Below are 19199 nucleotides of genomic sequence, written 5' to 3' on the forward strand. Positions count from 1 at the left end.
TCACTGGGATTATAGTGTGTGTTGTGTGTCTGAAAGTGAGAATGTGTACAGTATGTGTGAAGAAGCAGGGACGATAGAGAAGATTTCAGAGGGAATTTGTGTTTGTGTGTGTGTAAGAATGAGAAAGGTAGGGAATGTTTCACAGGGAGAAGCAGTAGTCTGGGGAAAGCAGAAGGGGGAGGGGGGTGGAAGCATCGCCCTGTCCCACACACACACACACACACACACACACACACACACACCAGGCAGGCTTTTGCTAACAAAGTTCCAAACCACCAAACCCAGATTATCACCAGTCCTGCTCCCCTTGTTGCTCATATGAAGGAGCCTCAGAGGACTGATGAGGAACTGTGTGTGTTTGTTTGTGAATAAGTAGTAAAGTGAACATGTGCATGTTTTTTGCACATTTCTGTTCATGTTCAGGCTTGTTAACGTGTATTTGCTCATTTTTTCTATCATTGTACTTTACTGTACTGTATTTGTATTTTGCGTAGCGTTGTGTGCCTGTCTGTATATGTGCATATTCATTAATTAATTAAAACTCTTCCCTCTGCACTGTTGCTATCAAATGTTAAGGCAAAAAAAAAAAAAAAAAAGAAAAAAAAAAAAAAAATATATATATATATATATATATATATATATATATATATATATATATATATATATATATATATATATATATATATATATATATATATATATATATATAAAATTTAATTTTTAATTTATTGAATACTTTATTTGGAATCTTTTGGGTTTTGGAAGCTTTTGTTGTGAATCGGGACTATATAAATGAATAAAATAATTTATTTACAGTATATAAAAAGCCTCTTGATGCATTCTGCATATTTGCTTATTAATTGTTTGGTATTATCATTAAACAGTTTTTGGTGTAATACATTTGTACTGCATTAACACTGCAGCAGAGCCGTCTGCTTGTCATGTTATGTCTTTCTCCTTTCTATTATGTTTTAATCTTTTCTCGTCCTCTTTCTCTTGCTTCATGTGGTCATGTATAAAGCGAGGAAGCCTTGCTGTCTGTGCAGTGGGAGACAGTTGTGTTTCTGTTCTCTTCTGTTCTATTATTGGGTGGGGGGGCAAGTGGAAAGTACTATGCTCACATAGCCCATTATTTCTCTCATCATGTGTTCTCACTTTTTCTCTCTATCTCTCCCTCTCTCTCTCTCCCCCTCCAGAACCACACACTGAGTCAGCACGAGCAGTGAGACCGAGGCCTGGCAGGATCTCTCGGCTCAGCCAGGGCCCCCGACCCAGAGCCGGCAGGGGATCCCCATCTCCACATCACAGCCAATCAAAGTGTCATTTGCTACTCACATGTAAAACTCTAACGATCGCGCCACTGGGCGCGGCTATTAGGAGCAGCAGGAGAAAGGAATATTAATGGGATATGCTATTAAATAAAGAAAGGAAAAAGTGGGTGAGAGAAACGGTAAGAGCTACATGATGGAAGGAGAGGAGTGAAAAGGTATTGTATGTGCAGTATTTTTATTGTCCTTGCCAACGTTTGTCATCCGACCAGCTACGTCCTCCCCCCTTTCTAGTTTCTTCTGCAACCACCCATCATTCCCCAGGTCAGGCGTTGGATCTTATTTTTTAACAAATAGCAAAGAAAAAAACAACAAAACAGTTTTTGTTTTTTTAATAGATCGTAGGAAATTCTTCACTTTGTTGCCAACTCAGTTGCTTGTTGTATTTAACTTCATAGGTGCCAATTTTGTTCATTTTTTCCCTACCATACCATCTTATATTTGCCTTTGTTTTCATTTTCGTTTCTCGCCGTAAGTAGGTACTTGTGCTGTGTTGTGATTGTTTGCTAGTTGTAATATTCTTGAGTTTCTTTCCCCAGACTCTCCTCTCCTTTTTATGATTATTGTTTATATATATATATATATATATATATATATATATATATATATATATATATATATATATATATATATATATATATATATATATATATAGTTTGTTTGTTTAACTGATTACACAGTTTGTAATTACTATTAAAAGGACATCCAACAAAATAAAGTTCAACAATACAAATGTTTCTTTTTTTGGATTTAGGTTTTCCAGTCTCTATGGGGCCTATAGTGGTTATTGTAAAAAAGGATATCATGATTTCAGTGCATCTGGTCAATGACTGCTTTTTCAATGTGAATTAACCAGACTGCAATAATCTAGTACAAAAAGATAAATAAATACATGACAAAGAATTTGTGAGTAGTGTGCATTTATTGGAAGGTATGCATTTACACACATTACATTACATTATATTAATATTATTACATTATACACATTTGAGTTACTAATATTCAACTGCAGCACTGCTGCTGGTGTGATGCTTGTTAAGGGCTTGTTCACCGAACTGCGGATAAGCTTTGTACTGTATACAGTATGAACAGAGGCAATAGAAATTTCTCAAAAAAAAGAAGAACAAATAGGCTTTAACTTCCCAGGAAGAAAATGAACCTATTTCCAGTACAACGATTCAGTTGTGTTATTATAGTATGTTTTTATTTTTTGCTCATATTTAACTTACAAACTGCCAGGTAATGGTGCCTTTTTAAGACCACCCAGACAGCGGCTCCATCTACACTGAGTGGGAGCGGATCCCCCCCACACACACACACATCAACACAAACTACCACAAACTCTCCTACAAACAAGTACTCAGTCATACGTAATTGCATGCACTCTCAGATACACACCCACACCATTCGCTTGTTCTCATTGATGGGGAGGGTAGGTCTCCGGCCTGCTGCCCATGTGGCCCCAGGCAGGGACCGCAGCATCTCCTGAGCCTCGCCCACCCACCTCAACCAAGGAGAAGCAGGGGCAGCGGAAAAGGCACCCCAGAACCCTGCAATCCAGCTTGAACATGAGTGTGTGGAACTAGAGTGAACTGACAGTGGGGGACATGGCTGCTGGCTGATGGTGTGCTCCTCTGGACAGTGTCCCCCGTGCTAGATGTCCATTGTGCAATCAGTTAAAGCTGGTTGTTGATCTCTCCGCTTGGATCCTAAATGTATATGTATGTGGCTAGGTATGAGGAACTTTGGGAGACTGCCAGTTCCCCTAGGGGTCCAGCAGACAGAGCCGTCAAAGCGAAGGCTCTGTCTGCTGGACCCCCCGGAGGCAGCCCCCAAAGTCCTGGATTAGTGTGTTTGACTAATGCAATTAAAACTGCTGAGCATCCTACCTAGGAGGGACCGTTTGCTGGAACCACTATCCAGTAGCCTTGTTTCCTCCATCAGTAGGACGCCCCTCACAGACCAAGGTGGATGAGTGTGGAGAGATGTAGTTGGGAAGCAAGGCACCAGAGTCTGCCGAGCCAGGTTCCCGACTAGCTCTGCTACCCATCCTAGATTTCCTAAAAGAGAGTGCAGGGGTTGCTGGGATTGTAGAGCTGAACAAGGTCGACAGGTGCTCGTTTACTCCTTATGCCAAAATTGCTACACAGGGGAACATGACCAGAATGCACATAGGAATCTATCTGCTGTGTTATCTGTACAGTGAGGGCAAGTATTCGAGTTTGTGAGACCCAATTGGAACATCCTTTGTCCTGTATAAAGTGATCTATGTGTTCTTTGATGATGCCGTTCTGAAAAGAACAAACACCATAAGCAGAAACAATGCAATGATTACGGAAAGTATTCAGTCCTCCTCAATTCCTGCATTGTTGTCAATTTAAAATACAAAAATAAAACGTTAACAAGTTGTACACAGGCTTGTGTTCATAATGACAAAGTCAGTAGACATGATGTAGACATGAAAAAAGCTGTTCAGCAATTAGAGGAAGTGTTGTGCTGTAATAAAGATTTTTTCACAATGATCTTGTACATCGTATTGTTATCTTTTTTGGGAGAAACCTGTGTAATTCCCAGACAAAAATAACAAAACAACAAAACAACAGCAGAAACAACAAACAAGACTTACTGATTGAATTAAAGTAATGTTTGAAGTCAGAATTAAGAGCAGTGTGTGTGTGTGTGTGTGTGTGTGTGTGTGTGTGTGTGTGTGTGTGTGTGTGTGTGTGTGTGTGTGTGTGTGTGTGTGTGAGTGAGTGAAACTATTTCAGACTGATTGTTACCAAGAGCTTAGTGGCCCCAATAATAGTAAAATTGAAAAAGTTGTACATTACCAGAACTCACCAGCTACGGCTTCTCTGATCTGATGAAATGACATCTAGCCCAACTCCATGGTACTTTCCATAGGTGCAACAGCAAGAAAAACACAATAACAAAAGAGAAAACACTACAGCATTTCCCAAAACAACCACATTTAAACATGTGAACATTAAAAGCTACCAGCTCTTGTTTCTCATGGGTCAATAACTAACCTAAAGTTTTAATTTCATGTTTCTCCCTGCAAGCTAAATTAAGAACTATTTAACAAAAGATGTATATATGATGCAATCTTCCATATGCTATCAACACATTATAATAATAAACTGTGCCTTTTTTTTCCCCACTCGAAACAAAACTGAAGGAAGCAGCATTCAGGAGGAGGGAGGCTTAAAGGGCCCATATCATGCAAAATCCACTTTTTAGACATTTTGGAGCGTCCCTATGACTCTATGGGTCACATATACACACACTGAGCACGGTAGAAATGCATTTCCTGCTTTTTTCACATTTTGAAAACGTAAATTTTCTCATCCAATGAAAACAGCCACGACCTACTCTGAGGCCGTGTCCCAGTTGTCGTCACACTGGTTGAAAGTTCTCCTTGCAAATCCTGAACCACCACCCCCACAATGATCCCGAACCAAAACTGGACTTCCGCCATTTCCCCCCTCTCACTCACCGTGAACAGACCAGCACGGCAGCGCCCAAGTCCTCCCATAGAAATAGTTCGGTTCTTAGGTGTTCTAACCAACACCAAAGTCTCTTCACTTTACCAAGGGATCAACAAGTGAGGATTTGTGGGTCACTTTTATTTTAACGGACCGGTGCCAGAAACACTGCCTCAGCATTTATACGTATGTGCATTTCAAACGAGGGTGCGTACAATGCTGGATTTGTTTCACGGCTCCTGTTGGAAAAAAAGGACCTATTCCTAAAGTCCGTCATCCACTCACTGAAGTAAGTACATGCTTGATATTTATAATGTTTTAAAATGTTAGTTTGTCCGTTTAAATGTAGTAACCTATGTGTGGGGCAAGTTACTAGCTAGCTATGCTAACGGCTACAGCCAGTCGACCGAGCCCTTGTCCCCTTCAAATGTGCTCATGTGGGCTCCTGCAGCCACACACCTGTGTGGAGAAAAGCTAATGACTATCGGCATCGAGCGGCTACAGGCAGGGAGCGGTGGGTCTAGCTCGCTGTAGTAAGTTTGTGCTTGATACTTGTGATATCTAAATATGTTAGTTGGGTCTGTTTAAAATGCAGTAACCCACATGTGAGACAAGCTAATCGCTAGCGTCGCTAACGGCTACAGTGAGTCAACCGAGCCTTTGTCCCTTTCAAATGTGCTACTCTGAGTTGGTGCAATCACACACCTGTGTGGGGAACAGCTAATAGCGATGGGCCTTCGATCGGCGACAGGCAGGAAGCGGTGGATCGAGCTTTTGTCCTGTTGACGTGCTGCCGCTCCTGTTTGTGTGTTGCATTAGCCGTTAGCATGCCTTTAGGCCTTTGCACTTTAGAGCTACAGCTGGTCATCGCTACAAAAAGAACCTGCAGATGAACGCGGTTATGTTTATTACCCAGTCCTGTGTCACAGCCTAAATCAACTTGTGATTTTGGGTTATGTCATTGTTCTATCAAATTCTAACATGATTAGTTGGAATGATTACTGTGTTGTGTTTCAAGCTTAGTTGCTAATTAGTCACATCTCTACAATACCTGCTGCTTATCTGGTCAGTAACCTACAGCTTGTACCATAGCCATTATATTTGTAGGACCAATACAATTTACAGTAAATGTAACAGTATTTTCTATACTGTAGGAGGGCAAATCCCAGTTGCCCACATGCAAGGAGGCTGTGAAACAGAGAAATCACTGCAGACTGTACACAGACATCTGCTGCCCAGCTCAGGAGTGAAGGTATGTAAGTTTGTATGTACCAACAGTAAGATAGGTAATAGAAGATTTTAATTGGTATATACTGTTTAGATTTTATATTTGAATTGTAACAACTGTTTATCTGTTGTTTTAGCACAGACAGGCCTGTCCTCTTGTTTGGTTTAATTTTTTGTCTGGTATTGTGTGTTCTTACTTTAGAGAAGGTTTTGACCTACATAATAATTAACATTTCACTAATCTACAATTCTGATTGCACTACCTTTTGTTTTGATGAGGTGATGGTGAGGACAGCCACAGCTTCCATCTGGTAGAGGACTGCTTCCGCTCAGTCTTCCAAATAGTGATGAGAACAAGGATCACCACATCTCCCTGTTTACCCTACTTTCATGCATTTCGTCTGCAAGGCCCTGCAAAAGCTTCTCCTTCGCCCTCAAACCCCCAGACTTCTTAATTAACTCAGTAACCTATACATTGCACATTGGAGTGTGAAGGTAACAGTTTGTTCTAGCTTTGGAGTAGTGGTGTATTTTTTTGGTTTACAATAAAGTTGGCTTTAACTGTTATGTATTTCACTGAACTCTGTTTCTGAAGGGAAAACACTTTTATTTAGGAAATCATAGTATTGAAATTACATGTTTTTCTCTTTCTAATATGGTAAGCTATAAAGTTGAAGCGGCCATAAATAAAACGCATATAAATTATATATAAATAAAGTTAAAAAAATTCTTAATGAGTGTTGCACTCACAAAAAACACATTTTTACTCAAACGGTAAAGGAGTTATTCTACAGGTGGTCTACATCAATCATACTATGAGTGTTTTAGTGTTTTATCCATCAGGAAACTGCCTTCATCTACAACCCAAGCATGAAGAGATGGCAACTCAGATTCTTCACCCCAGGAATCCTCAGCACCAGCTCACTAGCCTCTGTAGACTAGATACCTGTAACAACTTTAGATACAGAGACATATTACTGTCAAATTTATCATGAATGACAAAAAACATAATTAAAAGCAGTAAAAATACGTTAGGTCAATATATAATTTGAACCAATGCTTTTTGTTCCCAGGAAGGTCATGCAGTGATTGCTCTAAATATTAATGCACATTTTGTAAATAAAATTGTCAGAGCAGCAGCACAAGTAAGACAAAAACAGTGAAATGTGTAAATGTAAAATGTATTTATATTATTTCAGCTATGCTCTCAAACTTATTTATTTGTATAATGTAAGCTAAAGTAGTGTTTTCTATTAACGAGAGTTTTCCAGGTAAGTCGTGTTGTGAATATTAAAGCTGCACACGCCATTTAGCATTCGCATTAGCAACCGCTAGTCGCTTTGCAAATTACATAAATCAATTAAATTGAAGTAAATGCGACATTACCAATGAGACACATCTTGCATCAGCCGAAATGTGGTGACTTCAACAGCCTCCTCTTCAGCTTCAGGGTCAGATTCGGGATCGTAGACGTATGGTTCTACAACGCTACGAATTAAGCTGGCTAATGTCGTGCAGTCCTGTAGTGGGTCTTCTTCTTCTGTGGAGGATTGCGGTGGATTGCGTTCTCAATGTCGCACTACAGCCACCTATTGTATCGTAACCGTGCGGTGGCTCGTATCCATGGAGCCAATTTAAAAAAACAACAACAACAAAAAAGGTATGCGCTTCCGCACAGAGGTGTCGTGAGCAGCTTCGCTTGCGACACGCCCAGAAAACACAGCGTTTGCTGATGGGGAGTGAGAACCACACATTGACAGGGGCAGTGTGGACGATCTAAAGGGTTTTATGGGATGAAAATTTACAGAGACCTTACTGAGACATTAAAGTCTAATATTTTTTAGAATGAAAAGCATGATATGACTCCTTTAACACAAGATGTGAGAGCGATCTTATCAGAACTTTACAGCCCTGGACAATGGGAACAATGTGGTTGAGCCTTGGACAAAAACATAGGGTCTGTGTTAAAAAGTGTGTAAATCACTGTGTGAATAACTAAAACTAAACTGATGCAGACAGTGCGGCCGTATAGCACTCATGTTAACCAACAGCTTAAAGCTGAGGATGTTTCTGACCTGATGCATGTACTATACATTACAACTCTTGTTTTAAGCTACACTTACACAATTTTCAACCAACCTATATAGATATTTCGTATTTTTTGCAGCGTTCAACCTTCTGTTCATCATCAGTATCCATGTGTGTGCAGCTGAGTCCATGCAGCAGCTGAGAGCCCCCGGCTGAGAGGTGGGTACCTATGTCCTAAGGCCACGCATTGGAACCACTGCAGCACCAAATGGGGGAAGTGTTACACACTCATTATCCAAACACAAACTCTGTCTGCTCCTGTACAGAGCAACATAGTGGTAATAATAAAAAGATTAATCTGTAGGATGAAGGGTTTTGTAGGATTATATTACATGTTGGTCATGTCTGTATTGAATCAGTGTGTGGCCATGCGAGCAGTGTTCTATAATGCGCTAACTTCAACTTGGGAATTTAAATGAATAAATAAAAAAGCCTTTTGCAGAAAGTGACTGTAAGGTACCACCTACGCGTTTTGTCGTGACCGTAAGATGTAGACGGTCCCTACAGCTGTCGCGAAAGCTGCACGGAAGTTTAACGCAATCGTGACAATTATTTTAAATGTAGAAACATTACTGTAAGTTTCCCCTTTTTTCCAAAGTGACGACGGCTCGTGGCGGCTAACGTTCTGTATAAAGCAGGTGTGTGTAAAGCAGCCCGTGCGTTTCCGGCTGCGCCCAGCTAGCATCCGACGCTCCAGCGTCTCCTCCACGCAGCACCGCGACGACCGACGCCGGAGGCCGGGACGCGAACGCCACACCGGTTACTCGAGACGGATTCATAATTAATGTCTTCTAGCTGAAAGCCCACGCGCTGCGCGGGAGCGGCCTGGGTTATGGCGGCGTCGCTCCTCTCCGAGACGGACATCAGGCATCGGTCCATGGCGGAGGAGGATCCGAACGGGAACGAGCACGGGGCGGCAGCCCGCAGCGCGGCGCCTCGCTGGGGACCGCGGCACGCCGGCGCCCGGCAGCTCGCGCGGCTCTACTCGCCGGGTGAGGACGCGTTTGAGGACGCGTTTTTCTTGCTTGTCAGTGATGTGCTGGTGCTCGTTGTCTCCGTCACCGTCACACGCGCTGTGATGCACAGCGTCAGCAGAGGCCTAGGATCAGTGCTGAGGGGCGACGAGGCGCGCGCGCGCACGCGCACGCACTGACTGCGGCTACAGGCGGACTCGCGTGATTTGTCACTCGTGATTAATTAAAGTCTGCTTCGCTCTCGCGCGTTGACCCCGCTGTGAATTATTCCGTCCGTCGTAAAGGCCTCAGTCCGCATCCAGTTGATGCTGATGCTTGAATTGAACACAGGCCTCTGTAAACGTACACTGCATCTTTTACAGGTTCCTCGTGTGCGGAGCCTCAAAGCTCCAGAAAGACTCGATTGCTTTCTGTGCATGTCCTCTCACCTAATTTCCCTTCATCTGTGGCATCAGCGTAGTGATGGGCTGTCTTCTGATTTGTCTGTTGATTGTTTTTGCTGGACTGAACTTGCTCTTTGATAAGGTACAGCAGTATAGTAAGTATAGTTAGTTTCCACTTGTATTAAATGAGCTGTTTTTCCAGACTGGCGTTTGGTCCTACAGTAACTGAACCTGTTTGTCAACTCCATTGTATCCAGTGTATTAATATGAAAGTGCTATTAAAAAAAATAAAAATAAATAAATAATCTATACACACACATACATACATCACTTCAAGTTCACACATGCTATGTTCAAATTGCTCCTAGCATAAAAAGCTTGCAGTCAAAGGCCCACACTCCCTCTGGGTTGTTGGCTGTGTTTTTAGATGCTGGTCAAGTTGCTGCCTTCAGCTGCTGCAGGTTTTTTAGTCCTAGGACAAAATCAATGTCTGTGACACAGTCTACAGCAGTAATCCTCAAATCCAGTCCTTGGGGTCTAGAGTGCTGCTGGTTTTCCTCTTTGCCTGCTAGTTTAAATTCACCTGACATCCCAGTCCAAATAAGTCTCTGATTAGATGTCTAGAATGAAAACTGCCTGGCAGAATAAAAAATAAGCAGCAACTCGGACCCCGGAGAGTTTCAGGGCCACTGACGCACAGGCTACAAACACTTTTAATAAAATGACAGTGGTTGTTATTGTTGGCAAAAGTGCTGCTTCTGCGTCATAACCCTGAGGCCTCATTAAACCAATGCAAGATCCAGCTTTACTCCTGTTTCCGTTGCTTGTTTCAAATGTTATCTTCCTTTCCCAACATTTTGACCTGCTCAGTGATCAAACAGAAGCACTAACAGGACTTTCATATTCTGAAGCATATACAGTAGCAAACCTGCCTACAGTTTACAGGATTTAAATAAGATGCAGACTCCACTGACTGACATCACCCCCCACTCTTGCTTTAACTCAGTCCAGTGTGGGTTCAGGATGAGGGAAATGAAAATTAAACCCCTAAGAAAGTGTTATCCCTGACGATACATTGATTTTGATGAAGTGATGTAAGGTGCACTGTGCTAAGACAACCTGTCCTACCAGTTGTGCACCAAGCTGGACTGTGCTACGTTTTGCCTGACCATCTGCCCTGCTTCTCACTCCACTGAGCATCTTAATTGCCTCTAGTCAGACTATGCTGGCAACTTGCACCCACTTCTGAAAATAGGAATGATGATCATAGTAAAAACAGGTTTACACTGCTGTTACCGTGTTAAAGTGCGACTTGGACAGTTCACTGGTCCTTCTGAAGCCAAAGACCTCGGAGCACATGAACCACTGACCACAGCAGCATGTCTTTTGACTCACTGAGCTCAACTGGGTCTTCGGACCCAACTAATGACTTAAGACTTTTTTAAACTCTTCACTATGTGCAGGTTGTCACAGAACAATCCCTCTTCTTTATTCTTGTAACCACCTGAAAGCCTTTTTCACACTGTCACCTTCTTCATTATTGTAATTGGATCTACTTTATTATCGGGTGCTCTGGCATTTGATCTGTGCTACTGCCAGGCAACGACGACAGGCAAGCTTGCATACATGCTAGCATTCACGCCCGACTCTCCCATGGCACCGACACCTGTTAACAGTTCTCAGTCAGTTGTAACATAGATTCAATAACACTGAATGTTTTTTTCTGATGCTTTTTTGAGGCTTTGCTCGCAGGTGTGGCAGCACCATGACTGATCCATATACCGTATTATAGATAATTACAGTATAGGCATTATAGTATTATAGGCACACAGAGGAAAAGGAAGACGGCACATCGACCTATGGTGTTGTGTTCAGCAGAAAAACGAGAATCATGCGCCACAAATTCAATGCAAACCCGCACTTTCTGTATTGTCCAACATGTGTTTGAGAAAAAGAGCATTCATTTGTAGAAGCCAAATGTTGCTTTATTAGTTTCCATTTTGTTTCTATTATCAGGCAAAATTCCATACCAATCATATTTGACCAGGAACAGAACAGATACTTAAATGTTTTAAAAAACTATTTCTTTGGTAACTGTAGACTAAAGTAGTCTGACAAACTGTTTCTTCAGACTTTATAATACATATATTCCAAACATAGTGTTTTTTAACTTGAATGTGACGTATGAGCTCAGATAAGGTTTTGAAGCCTTAAATAACAAGTAGTACTTTAAATCTTGTATTAATATATTATCTCCACAAAGTGTCTTGTGATAAATCCAAGTAGACATTGTGAATATATTATTATATGTTTTTAAGATAAGTCTTAATGGAGTGGTCATTGTAACACTAAACTGTCTAACGTGAAATGAGTGAGCGAGACGGTCAGGTTTAACTGTGCTTCTTTCAATGCATCTCACTTGAAAACATCACTGTTCTTGTTGTAGGCTTAAAATGAATTCAGACAGAATGATGATGGTGAGTGTTAATGTTCTTTTAGTTGATTAGGAGAGTCTGGAACGAGGAGCATTGAACGGCTGAGAACCCTGTTTTTTTTGTGAGCCTGTTTTTGCTGATTGAAGCTTAAGAGGATCACAAATGCATTTGGGGTCCTGACACTTTATCCTCTCTCATCTAGTGGCCAGTGGGTGTAGCTACTGTAGCAGACTGACCCTGAGTAAAAAATAGCCCAGACAAGGCCGTGATATGAGCAGCATGACACAACCTGCTGCTAAAACTTGACTCTTTGGTTTTCTGACTTGATTTGATGTCACAAACCGTTGACGATGCCTTAATAGCGGAAGAAGTGTCAAACCATCTGGAATGTTGTGTACTAGGTCTAATCCACTGGTAAGGTTGTGTAAAAGCACAGCATCATGCTTAAATCCAAAGTATACAGTGTACTTATGTTTCTTATGTTCTCATAATCCTCAAGATATTGAGAAACCAAAATCTATATATGTGCAAACCTTAAAGTTTTACAGTCCATTATTCACAATAGAGCCTACAAGCTGGTTTAAATGTTTATACGGAGAAAATGCACCAAACACATTTTACTTTGATGGCAGGGACGTCTCCCAGAAAGCTTTAGTTTTACATCACAGAACACTTTACTTTTAGTGGTTGGTTTTGTGCCAGCTAATGACAAGCTCTGGCTCTGAAGGACAAGGACAGCTGTCAAACACAACACTGTCAAATGTCATATTAGACATAAAGATTGATCCTGAGGCAAAGCCAAAGCTTTTTGGTCAAACTTGGCGATCAGTTGCGTTCTAGCTATAATCATAGAACATGTTTTCACCAGTTAAAACTCCAGCGACTTGACAAGCTTTTCCTCATTGTAGCCGACGTGGCACAGCAAGCTGCAAGTGGAAGACGATGCTAACAATGCTGCTGCTAGAGGAGAAAATGCTTTCCACATGCTGACAAGTGTCTGTTAAAAGAAAATAAACAGCTGAAATCTAAAATGTCAAAATGTCCATTTAAGGGAGCGCCACGCTGTTATGTGCTTAGTGGTTCGGGTCGGGTTCCGTGTCGGTAGGAGGTAAATCTAAATAGCAGTTTGGCTTGTTAGACTTTGGTGAAGTTAGATGAGGCATTGGCGACGCTCCATAAAGCCAAACATGGGCTCATTACAGCAGAGCTGGGATGGACAAACAGCTGGATGCATCTGTTTCTGCATCTCTCCATTCATCTCACCAACTCTCATCTCTCTTTGGTCCTCCCATATGTGTGAAGGGTCACGGTCTGCTACTTTCCTCATCTCTCCTACATTCGCGTCTCCTTTCCCTTCTCATGTTTTCTCTCTCCCGCTTTCTGGTCACACATTGTGTGCGTGTGTTTCAGCCTGAAGGATCTGGTGTCAGCATCTGCAAGTGAGCTAGCGTGACCTTCAGCCTTGCTGTAACGGCTCCTATGTCGGCCTGATCCGTTCCTCCAGGTGTATACCGCCATGCAAGTTTAATTTGACTACAAACAACCACAACTATATGATAAATACAATGGTCTAGATCAAAACTTTAGAAAACAATTAAAAACTACATTTAGCTTTTTTAAAATATGTCAAAGCGGAAAGTAAAACTGGTGCCTTTACAACCAACGTTAAACTACTAGTGTAGACTGTTCGGGGCGTGCGCCGCCTCTCACCCAATGATAGCTCAGACCTGCTCCTGAACACGTACTGAACAAGTTTCAGTAAATATCCACCTATTCTGTGTGCTTTGCTACAGGACTGTAGTTTAGAGCTCATACACATTTTGTTAACACTGCCTTATTGTCTCATTTGTTTTGTGTATGAAGCCATGCAGTCAGACAGCCAGGCGATTGATTCTCTTTGTACCAGAGTTGGTTTTTAAAAGTCGTTGCCATAACAACAGTGACACAGTGAGGTCGTTAAGGTACTGTAGATCTCATATGTTCTGGAAGTGTGGATGTTTTAAAGAATACCTCTGTCAACCCTCAACAACTCACCAGAATTAGTGTGCCTTTGTGATTAGTGACCGTACACACACACACACACACACACACACACACACACACACACAGGCGGTGTTGAGATGTTTATATTTACATCTTTGTAGGGACTCACCATTGACATAATTCATTCCCTATCCCCTTACCCTAACCATCACAACTAACGGCAGGTGTCCAACCGTTCCTCTAATCAATTCTAATCTAATCTCCAAACCTTAATTCTAACCTTAGCCCTAAAATCTCATCTTGACCCTCAAACAGGCCTTCCAAGTGGCCATAGGTCCCCACTTTGGTAGAAAAACAAGGTTTTTGGTCCCCACTTCTATATAAATGCTAGGTACACACACACACACACACACACACACACACTGGACTCCCTGAACTGCTGACCCTGAGGTCACTAGGGTTAGAAGCCAAGCCATTTGAGCCATTTGTGTGTTTTACCAGGAGGAGCGTATGTGCCGATCTTGACTTTGACTGTGTGTGTCCTTGTGAACTCAGTGTGGGCGAGAGAGGAGCAGTCTGTGTCATTGTTTTTCTTTGACATTTTGACCAGTTTTGTCCTTTAAACCAAGTTGGCAATGGTTTAAAGGCAGATTAACCTATTTCTTTGTCTGTCCTCATCAGTCTCACATCCCAGTATGGCACTGTTTGTCCGGTAGTGTTATGTGGTGCATCTACATCTGTTCTAGCCATTCTGTCATGGAAGCCCTGTCTCGCCGTCTTACAGTAGTCGCATCTTGAGCAAGTTGCAGTTTCCAGGAGCTCTCTCTGCAGCTGTTTCCCACACCTGCAGGCTTTAAGTCTTTTCTCTCCCTTCGTCATGCAGCTGATTTAGATATTTAGATCACAGCAAATTACAAAATCGTGTTATTTGTGCCTTTGTGTTGAAATAAAGTTGATTGTAGACCACATTGTGGTGGTGGTTTAGCTGACATGCATGCTGTTCTACCATCTGTTGCTGAGGAAGCTCTTAACAACCAAGACAATGAGACATTCAAACAAAGGTGATAAGTCAGAGCGGGGGCGTCTCCTCATTCTGTAAATACAGATTATAGTTTTGTGTAAACTCTGCTTCTCTGTATTTGAATACAGACAGACTCTCTCGCTCTCTCTCTCTCTCTCTCTGTGACTTTATTGTTCAAATTATACCTCATTGTTCTGCTCCTACTGTGCTGCTGTAACTACCAGTGTCCTGTTACTCCTGGCTAACGCACACCTTCCAGGCCAGTCAGCATAGGGTGACCGCTGTCTAATGTTCCATCGCCAAGAAGTGTCATGAGCTCATTAACTCACTGTGTTATTCACACTGTGTTAGAGTGGTTTATGTGTCGGCTTCACAAAAGCTGAAGTGAGTCTTTTTACCTTACATCTTGCTTCTTTCATAATGTTGAATCTAAAAGACTGTTGTCCACATTCATATAAACAAAGACGATGCACAGCGCACACAGGCATGAATGTCTTGCACATGCACACTCCACACTCGCTCCGTGCATGCATGGCTCTAGGCGAGCCTTCAAGGCAGGATTTTGCTATTGACCTTGACCAGCGCTACCGAGAAGCTGGGAATGTTGTGTGTTTTCAGGGATGAGCTGTCGATGTTTGTGTACGTGTGCAATTATCCTCATGAGGGCCGCAGATGAATATGGTGGTAGCAGAAATCCCAGGAGATGAGGGGATGGCGTCAAGCACACAAACTTGCACACAAAGGAACACACAGGATAGGATCTGGCCATCCTTTTTTGCATCCTCACAGGGGAGGAAGGCTGGAGCAGGGCCTACTTACACTTGCTCTCGTGTGGGTTCAAGTCATGTGTTATTGTGCTTGGATATACTGTATGCATCTGTTTGCCTGTGTGTGTGCCGTTAGTGAAACTCATTTACCACATTCCTCTCTTTGTTGGGGTGGAATCTGCAGGGTAATGGATTTAGTGTGTGTGTGTGTGTGTGTGTGTGTGTGTGTGTGTGTGTGTGTGTGTGTGTCATAAAGACATACTCCGTATCATTTTTTTTTATCAGTGGCATGTGTACTTTTCGTTTATGTTGATTTTGTGTGTGTGTGTGTGTGTGTGTGTGTGTGTGTGTGTGTGTGTGTGTGTGTGTGTGTGTGTGTGTGTGTGTGTGTCTCAGGTTCTGTGGTCCACTGAGATCAGATAAAAGGAAAGAGGCCTGCGACTGATCCACTCTTTCCAACCAGGGGAATTCGACCCCCCCCTCACCCTTTTTGTGTGTCTCTCTCAGCCAATCTTTCCCTGTTGCTGTCATTCTCTCTGTCTCTCTCCCTCATCTCTGTTTTCATTCTCTTACTCTCTGAGCATGTGACCCACTTTTACCACCCACATGTCTCCCTCTCCTTCTCCCTCTCCCCAAGTCCCATCTGAAGACCGTCTACTGAGAACAAACCAGGGGAGGCAGAGGGAGAGACGCACTAAAAAGAGTTGCAGTGCTGTCTGTTTTCTGTTCGTTAATACAGTTTTGCCCTGTGAGACTTTGTGCCTAATGTGTTAGCCATCTATACATCAGTATGAATAAGTGTTTCTAAATGGAGTTCATTTCAGACCAGTGTAACAGGGAAGAAAAGAAAAAAGGCAGCAAGGGAAGGCGTGGCTGCGTCCTTTGGCAGCTCTGACTCGGCCTTTGAGCCTGGGCCTGCTGTTCAGTGTGTGTGAGGTTCTTTTTGTCAGATGCTCTGTAGGTGGTTTTTCTTGTTGTATGCTGTTTTTGTGTTCCCGCCTTTGGTTGTGCCCCTTGCTGTGTGTATGTGTTCACTTGGTCAGTCATAACCAAATCAAAAAGAAATCCTCCTATTTTAAGACAGAAGTAAAAGTACATTCTCTGCAGTGGAGACATGTCGCCACCTGTACCCCACCTGTACAACACTATGGGTTCTACATGTTACAATGTGAAACGTATGACCTTTCAATTAAATGGTTAAGAGATGATGTTTGGGGCTGAGGTGGTTGGTCGTCAACCCCCACTGGTCAGTAACATGTAACACACTACCACTAATTTTAACCCCTAAGCAAGCAAACAAACGCCTTTTTAGAAAGTTGTCTGTATAATATGCAGCCTTTTAAACTGCTTCACCACTTGCAGAACAAGCATTCTGCATGTTACCCGATGTTACGAGAATGCTCCAAATAAAGTTGCATACACACTGGATTCACATTTACTATTTGGAAAATACCAGATTTTATGCCAGTTGTATCATTTTAGTTTTTGTTGTATATTTCTGCCACAAAAGACCGGTCTGTAATAATATTGCGGGACATTAAACTATCATTGCGCAAAAATGGTTGGAGACCGCTAATCTAGAACACATAAGAACACATTTTCTCAATTCATAAATACTTGTAATTACAGATTTCTCAGATTTGGTCTGTACTGAATGAGCCGTACACGCAGTAAAATGTCTCCATGTTTCAAGGACCAAAACCAGATTGTGAGATTGCATGTAAAGGGCAGATGTGCTCTTCAGCAACCATGACAACATCTGCCCCTGAGCAGTTTCACAACCAAAGTGCTCTGAGCTTCTAGCCCAGTACACGGTGCCAAGAATAAAGCATGTAAGTGGAACTGTGATCATACCGGCCTGCATGACAGCTGCTGCTGTCTCTACACTCACTTTCTGTTGCCGTCTCCTTCATTCTCCTAACGTGTGCGCCACCTTCCAGTCTGTACACTGACTGGCCTGCAACTCCTGTTAGGAGTTTAGACTTCCAGATGCTGATGCACAAACAAACCTAAGTTACCAAGCTAAGACAGCTTGCCCAGTGCTGGAACGTGTATTTAAAAAAAAAAGCACTTGTGTGCTGTGCTGCTAGAAAAACATATTATTTCTCCTTAATTGAGGAAAACCGACATATGGGAAGACCAAACAACCACAGGTTTCTTTTCAACACTCTTGAAAAAATAGTCAGACGGAAAACTTTCAGTCAGGATTTAGAAAACATCCTACAGTAGCACAGAAACACCTTTTGGTTAGAGTCACTAATGAGCTCCTCTTGGCTTCAGACCATGGTCTAGTTTCTGTCCTTGTCCTGTTAGATCTTAGTGCTGCATTTGATACAATTAATCACAGCATTCTATTACAGAGACTAGAACATAGCATTGGAATTAAAGGAACAACACACTAAAAATTTTCATTGTTATGCATATGATAGTCAGCTATATATGTCTTTGAATTTTGACTAGTTGATCTTTTTCATTTGTTTTCAAAGTTGTTTAAAAAACATCAAATCCTGGATGTCCCAAAGCTTCCTTCAATTAAATTCAGATAAAACTGAAATTCTTATCATTGGACCTAAAAAATCTGAGAGAGACACTATTGAGTCGGATAGCCACCCTGGATGGCATAACATTAGCTTCAGATTCTACTGTGAAGAACCTTGGTGTCATGTTTGACCAGGATCTCTCTTTTACATCATACTTTAAACAAATCTTTAGAACCGCCTACTTCCATTTTAGAAATATAGTTAAAATCAGAAGCATCCTCTCTCAGAGCGATGCAGAGAAACTGATCCATGCATTTGTTACCTCTAGGCTGGACTACTGTAACTCCTTACTCATAGGATGTCCTAACAGCTCCTTAAAAAGTCTACAGCTTATTCAAAATGCTGCAGCCAGAGTTCTGACAGGACTTAGAAAGAGAGATCACATTTCTCCTACATTAGCTTCTCTGCACTGGCTGCCTGTAAAATGTAGGATAGAATTTAATATTCTCCTACTCACATACAAAGCTCCTTCTTATCTTAAAGACCTCATAGTTCCTTATGCTCTCAGCAGAACGCTTCGTTCTCAGAGCGCTGGGCTACTTGTGGTTCCTAGAGTGTTTAAATGTAGAACAGGGGGCAGAGCTTTTTAGCTCCAAGCTCCTCTTTAAGATTAGGCTTAAAACCTTCCTTTTTGATAAAGCTTATAGTTAGAGATGGTTCAGGTCACTTGCAATTATTGTTAGTCACAGGAACCATCTCTTAGTTAAGCTGCAATAGACATAGACTGCTGGGGGACTTAATTTATACACTGAGCTCCTCTGTTTCCTTCTACCTCCTCTGTCCAATAACCTCCCATCGTTGTTCCATGTTTAACTCACCTTGTCTCTTTCTCTTTCTCTCCATTAGTTGTGCTTCTCCTCCCCCCCACTCTCTCTCCCTCTCTGTCCTCACCTACAGGTATCATTGGACTCAAACTTTGGTGTCTGTGATGGGCAGCTGCGGATCCAACCATTCTGCCTGCATCCAGT

At 42.1% G+C, this 19199-nt stretch overlaps 2 protein-coding genes and 1 long non-coding RNA gene across 10 annotated transcripts in view; 2 read left to right on the forward strand and 1 right to left on the reverse strand.

Moving 5' to 3' along the window:
- The window catches only part of znf423 (zinc finger protein 423), a 128786-nt gene extending 126555 nt beyond the window's left edge, over nucleotides 1–2231 (forward strand). For all 7 annotated transcript variants that reach the window (XM_055509812.1, XM_055509813.1, XM_055509814.1 and 4 more), the window contains one exon: nucleotides 1197–2231. In XM_055509812.1, the coding sequence (XP_055365787.1) occupies nucleotides 1197–1226 (30 nt within the window). In that variant the 3' untranslated portion in view covers nucleotides 1227–2231. The remainder of the gene's footprint in view (nucleotides 1–1196) is intronic.
- A 13-nt stretch (nucleotides 2232–2244) lies between these two features.
- On the reverse strand, nucleotides 2245–8650 carry LOC129604253 (uncharacterized). 2 transcript variants are annotated; one of them, XR_008694984.1, is made up of 3 exons: nucleotides 7427–8650; nucleotides 4170–6995; nucleotides 2245–3388 (listed from the first exon to the last, which is right to left on the reverse strand). It is a non-coding gene; the product is annotated as an uncharacterized LOC129604253 (long non-coding RNA). The 2 variants fall into 2 exon arrangements; XR_008694985.1 differs by having other exon boundaries at nucleotides 2245–3037; nucleotides 3218–6995.
- Nucleotides 8651–8960: 310 nt separating this feature from the next.
- Nucleotides 8961–19199, forward strand: part of si:ch211-212o1.2 (uncharacterized protein LOC492735 homolog) — a 29925-nt gene continuing 19686 nt past the window's right edge. The window contains exon 1 of the mRNA XM_029153349.3: nucleotides 8961–9120. Within this exon, the coding sequence (XP_029009182.1) occupies nucleotides 8961–9120 (160 nt within the window). The remainder of the gene's footprint in view (nucleotides 9121–19199) is intronic.

The sequence above is a fragment of the Betta splendens genome, chromosome 6 (genome assembly GCF_900634795.4).
Source record: "Betta splendens chromosome 6, fBetSpl5.4, whole genome shotgun sequence".
Classification (NCBI taxonomy): Eukaryota; Metazoa; Chordata; class Actinopteri; order Anabantiformes; family Osphronemidae; genus Betta; species Betta splendens.